We start from the raw sequence: 6,009 nt of genomic DNA on the forward strand, positions 1-6,009 counted from the left end.
TGGGCCAGGGGAGTCGTGGGCTGTGTCTCCCTCGGCAGTTTCAGGTGCTGAGGGGGGTGGGTGCTGGGAGCGGGGCCCGTGGGCAGCCCACCCGGGCTAATTAATCTCTGCCGTAATTGGGAGTAGTTTGTCTCGGAGGAGTTGCATGTTTTCCCAGCTTAAAAACCCTAATCTTTCATTGCAGAGTCACGTATTAATATTTTCTGGAGATAATCTTCCCTTCTTACTGCACACACCCTAAATCTTACACGTGTGCAGTAAGAAGGGAAGATTATCTCCAGAAAATATTAGTACATGACTCTGCAATGAAAGATTAGGGTTTGCATTCTAAGCAGGAAAGTATTTTGGCATTGTGGTTCGCATTTCCAGCATAGAGTGTATAATATTTGCGTAGAGGCCAGTGCGGAGCTTGGTGACTTTTTTAAAGTTGCTTAAAGAGGTCTTCCAGATATCTTTTGTGTTGGTCTTGCCTGGTAACATCATCTCATGAAAGAGATCAATAAGGATTTTCTTCTCTTTACAGGTTCTCATCTGTCGGAATTACCGCGGAGATGTGGACATGTCGGAGGTGGAGCATTTTATGCCGATCCTTATGGAAAAGGAAGAAGAGGGGACGCTTTCTCCTATTCTAGCACATGGAGGAGTTCGCTTTATGTGGATTAAACATAACAACTTATATCGTATCCTTCATACTGCAGATAGCTCGCGTGTGCTGAGGTCCCAGGTGCTGGTGTATTATTTTCATTGTTTGTGCAGAACTAGAGAAGGGGTGAAGGGACACAAGGAGGCTCTGCTGGATAAAGTAATTTTATTCTTTACATACTGTCATGTGCATCAGCAGCACAGGGTGCAGAAAAGTGTTTATATTCATTTTACTCTCAGAAATTATTTCCTGAATGTTTATCTTCCTATCTCGTTAGGCCAGAAGTACTGTGAATTAATTCTTAATTTTCTGGACAACGTTAGTTGCCTGAAGGCTTTTACAAATACACTTAGTAAACGCTTTTTTTTTTGGAATGGTAACTTTGAATGCATGTTCCTGAACATCCTGTATCAGTTGTTGCAACTTCGAAGAAAAATGCCTGTGTATCACTGGTGTTTTCATTTTTATATAAAGTAGTTCAGGTGAGTAGGAAATTTCAAAAGTAACCTTCATCTTCTTTTCAGTTCAGTCTATATCTGATCTAAATAGAAGCGCGTAGAGCTTGCATGTTTTTAAAGAACTCTGTGGTAATAGCATTTTTACTTTATATTTGATTATTTTGTAGAACTATCTTCCTAACCACTAATAATGGAATTGATATTTTGTAGCTGAGTAGGCAAAGGATGTGACCCGGTGCTGTAAGTAGTTGCACAAGACCTGAGAACACAGAGGAAAATTGTGAACTTGATGCATGAGTAGTGGCGTTATCACATAGATCTTAACGTTTGGTTCTTCTGTACCCAGAATGAAAAATATTTTCCCCGGAATAAATATTTTTCATAATTCTCAGAGTTGTTTCTAGGATTCTGTAGCTCTCTTTTTTTTTTTTTTTTTAACTGAGATGAGTTTCTTGAGGCTAATCTTCTGAACAGAATGGTGTTTGTGAATTACGGGGTTTGGGGCTTTTTCTTTTAATTATTATTTTAGATGCAAGAATACATCTGAAATGTACTGCAGTTCCTCAGTTAATGTCCTCCTTCTTCCCCTCCCTCCTGTTATTTTGTTTCAGGTTTTTTCTGAATATTTCAAGGAGCTGGAAGAAGAGAGCATTAGGGATAATTTTGTTATTATTTATGAGTTGTTAGATGAGCTTATGGATTTTGGTTATCCACAAACCACTGATAGTAAAATTTTACAAGAGTAAGTATCATTCTGCATCACTTCCAGTGACACACTCCTTGGAAAGCTTTGAGCATTCTTCCGTAATTCTTCCATATGCAAACAAATATTTTGTCTTGGTCTAGAAGTTATGAAAAAAAAATTAATGCTCGATAGAGTGTCGTTTTATAGCATCAAACTTGTATTTATTGCTGATGTGAATCTGATATTAAAAGCTTCCAAAGTTGCAAAGTATAATTTTCATTTTTTCATGCCAATCCCGTGTCTGTAAAGATACATCACTCAGGAAGGTCACAAACTTGAAACTGGAGCTCCGCGTCCGCCTGCCACTGTCACGAATGCTGTTTCGTGGAGATCAGAAGGGATAAAATACAGGAAAAATGAAGTGTTCCTGGATGTTATAGAGTCTGTTAACCTCTTGGTGGGTACCTTTAACTTCTCATGAGAATTGTAATAGGAAGCGTTGGAGAGGGTTTGCTGGCTGCAAACCTGCAAGGGCACACTGGAGAGTCAGACTGACTGTGGCTGGTGTGCTGTGATGCTCAAAACAACGTCGGTTGTTGAGGCTGAGTACCCATAAGGACAGCCAGGATACAAATAACGCTTTACTGGGATGTATTCTAATTTCTGCTCTGTTCTTTGCTGAAAGGGTTGTCAGGCACTGGGACAGGCTGCCCTGGGAAGGGGCTGAGTCCCTGTCCCTGGGGGGATTTAATAGGGCACTCAGAGCAGTCTTGCCTTTCTTTTCCTTTTTGTTCAGGTCAGTGCCAACGGAAATGTATTACGGAGTGAGATAGTCGGATCCATTAAAATGCGAGTCTTTCTCTCGGGAATGCCGGAGCTGCGCCTGGGTTTAAATGACAAAGTTCTCTTTGATAATACAGGCCGTGAGTATTTCTGTGGTATCTCCGTAATCAGGAAAGAGAAGTCTTAGGTTTTGGGATGCTTGAGGTTCAGCTGAAAGGATTTGTTTGAAGATGATAGAAATACTCCCATTATCAGCGTAGAAAACTGCATCAGGTCTTGGGTGACAGTGCCAAGCAAAGATGGAATACCGCGGTAATACATGGTAACCATCTAGGCTTCCTCATTTTTTTGTTTTTTTTTTTTTTTTTCCTTTGGGACTTCTGTAGTTCTAAAAACCTAGAGCAAGACAAATAAAGCATTGGCCAAAAGGGAGGAATGTCAGCAGGCACGTGCTTTGCTGTGTAACTGGCTGTGATGAGACTTTGGACGTAATTTGTGTAGCACCTTGAAACATGTGTTTTCTGCCAGGTGGCAAAAGTAAATCCGTAGAACTGGAAGATGTAAAGTTTCACCAGTGCGTTCGTCTCTCTCGCTTTGAAAACGACAGGACCATTTCTTTCATTCCGCCTGATGGAGAGTTTGAACTCATGTCATATCGTCTTAATACCCACGTAAGTCTGGATGTTTGCATTTTTTTATATGAGAATGTTTTAGATTGTAAGCAAAATTGATAATGGCTTTCCCTTAATTTTATTTTTTTCTTAAAGTATGGGCAGCGCAGTAGTTTAAGTCAACCGTTAATAGCAAAGCCTTGTGCTTGGTCTTTTTGGAGGAGGTGAGAACGAGTTGAGAAATAACTTGGCAATAAGTCTATTTTTTCAACTACTATTGAAACTCATTCTGAAATAACTGCCTGTGGTGATTTTTTTTTTTTTTAAGCTTACTACATGATGAAATGACAGTGTAGCAATTCGTTGTGCTTGACAACAGCAGTATTTATGTCATTTAATTTTATTAGAGTATGGTAGCCACAGTGAAAGGAAAATTCAATATAGTGAAGGTGTGTAATATCTAACTATGACAGGAGACAACAAAGGAAAAATTTAGTATTTTTTTTAAATTTTAAGCGAGTAGTTTGAATTAGAGTTGTTTTTAGGGCTTGTCACAATTTAATCCCTAGTGTGTTAAATTATCGAATATTATCGAGACACACCTGTTTAAGCCTTTAATTCTTATAACACTTGGTAGTTGGTAAATCAGTGCTTGCTCATTTGTATAATTGTTTTTTTGGAATAAAAACACAACTTGTTTGTCATTTTGAGCACCACAGGCTTTCTGTTTTCTCTGGGGTTCACATGTTGAGCGTAGCTTTATGGGGAAGCAACATTTTTGTGACCATGGCAAAGGAAAACCTACAGCTGTTAAGTGTTTTTTTTCCCCATTAGGTAAAACCACTGATCTGGATTGAGTCTGTGATTGAAAAACATTCCCACAGCCGCATTGAGTACATGATCAAGGTCAGAAGTTCTAAAAGAATTATGGATAATTTTAGTCTTCTCTTTCATTTGTTTTCAAAGCAGTATGTGCATTTTTGTAACAGTACTTCTGTGCGACTTGATCTTTTTGAAAACTTCCTTTGTAAGTTACAATCTCTGTGTTAGGTCCTGTTTCTCAGTACGTAGATCGGGGTGGAGGGGAATTCTGTGTCTTGCAGCTCTCTGAACTCACTAGCACAATGGAAATATTTAGAAGCCTGTTTTTCTGATTTTTTGTTCTTCAGGCAAAAAGTCAATTTAAGCGTAGATCAACTGCCAACAATGTGGAGATTCACATTCCAGTTCCAAACGATGCAGACTCACCAAAGTTTAAAACCACTGTTGGAAGTGTCAAATGGGTTCCAGAGAACAGCGAAATCGTCTGGTCCATTAAATCTTTTCCAGTAAGTGTTATTTTTAGTCTTACGGCCTAATCGTGTAATAATTACTTAACATTAATGAATGTTCAGGCTCTGCCTAAAGCAAATTCTACTAGTATCAGACAAGTAGTACTGGCCTCTTCCTCTTTTCCCTTGGATGAAGGCTTGGAACTTGCTAATAGATGTTAAAGATACTGCTTATATTTTTTTCTTTAACTGGGATAATTTTTCAGAACTAAGTTAGAGAGCAGATTTTTGAGGATGGTGTAATCCCTTGGCCTAGATTTAGCAGCAGCTGTTTTAGTTTGTCAGACTGTGCTTCTTGGGTGGTTCCGTGAGCATGAGCTCTTCCCAGTGCTAATGCTGCAGTAGTACAGCTGCCTGTCACCATTTCATCAGGATGGGGTGGCACCAAAAATATCTTTTTGGGGTTTTTTTCCCCCCTTGTCTTTCAAATATGAGGCTGGAAGAAAATGAATTATGCCTCAGGCTGGTCCTAATTTGATCTGCATCTTTAGAAAAAAAAAAGTATTTTTAAAATAAAAACAAGTGTTCATGTTTAAGCCCTAGAGAAGAGCTGAAATGAATAGTGGATTCAGCAATTTGAAATTAAGAAAGCCACTTGTATAATTGCAAGTTTTTTTTAAATTTTTGTTTCAAGAAAAAAAAATTGTCTCTTTTCGGTAGGGTGGAAAAGAATACCTGATGAGAGCTCACTTTGGGCTTCCAAGTGTTGAAGCTGAAGATAAGGAAGGAAAACCTCCCATTAGTGTAAAGTTTGAGATTCCATATTTCACTACTTCAGGAATCCAGGTTAGTAATTGAAAATAGAAATACTGGCAAGTTAACAATGCTACGCTCTTAACACACAGGTTTTTCTTATCTTCATGATGATTCTTATACAAAGTTATCCATAAAACATATTTTTGACAAAAAAAAAAAATTATTTTTTGCTAAATGCTGCTTGGCTGACATGGGAGACTTTTATTTCTTAATGTATCTTTCTTTCCAGGTTCGCTACTTAAAGATAATTGAGAAGAGTGGCTATCAGGCTCTCCCGTGGGTTCGTTATATTACCCAGAACGGAGGTAAGTAGAAAGCGATAGGCTTTAGACTAATCCCCAACTTGTGTATTTTCTTTCTCCAGCGTACATCTACAAATGGAAACACACAAAACCAATTTGCTCGTATTCTTCAGTATTAAACTACACGGTTTAGAGACATGTTAGATTAAGGTGTGCAGCTTCTTCCAGTCACCTTTTTCGGTGTCTTAATGAAAGGCCCAGTGGGATAGTTCAGTAATGCTGTTCAAGGATTTTATAATTAAGCCAGGATTTGGTGAGATTCTTGGAGTATAAACTCAAGGGGATTGCTCCCACATATCATTCTGCCAGTGTTAAGATGTCTAAGACACTGTCTACTAAAAGATACTAGATAATTTGTGAATAAAAGCAGTGGGTGTTTTTTTATTTTTTGGCTTTTTGTTGGTTTTGCTGATTATCTTTTTTCCTGGCTTGGAAGCAGG

General features: G+C 38.5%; 1 protein-coding gene across 1 annotated transcript in view; it reads left to right on the forward strand.

Moving 5' to 3' along the window:
* Positions 1-523: 523 nt before the first annotated feature.
* AP1M1 (adaptor-related protein complex 1, mu 1 subunit) overlaps positions 524-6,009 on the forward strand; it is a gene marked incomplete at its 5' end in the record, with an annotated part of 6,138 nt that continues 652 nt past the window's right edge. Inside the window, 10 exons of the mRNA XM_010083052.1 lie at positions 524-680; positions 1,058-1,125; positions 1,713-1,843; positions 2,096-2,243; positions 2,583-2,709; positions 3,098-3,240; positions 4,015-4,086; positions 4,350-4,508; positions 5,172-5,297; positions 5,497-5,572. Of these exons, the coding sequence (XP_010081354.1) occupies positions 524-680; positions 1,058-1,125; positions 1,713-1,843; positions 2,096-2,243; positions 2,583-2,709; positions 3,098-3,240; positions 4,015-4,086; positions 4,350-4,508; positions 5,172-5,297; positions 5,497-5,572 (1,207 nt within the window). The remainder of the gene's footprint in view (positions 681-1,057; positions 1,126-1,712; positions 1,844-2,095; positions 2,244-2,582; positions 2,710-3,097; positions 3,241-4,014; positions 4,087-4,349; positions 4,509-5,171; positions 5,298-5,496; positions 5,573-6,009) is intronic.

This window comes from Pterocles gutturalis, unplaced genomic scaffold (genome assembly GCF_000699245.1).
Source record: "Pterocles gutturalis isolate BGI_N339 unplaced genomic scaffold, ASM69924v1 scaffold16965, whole genome shotgun sequence".
Lineage (NCBI taxonomy): Eukaryota > Metazoa > Chordata > Aves > Pterocliformes > Pteroclidae > Pterocles > Pterocles gutturalis.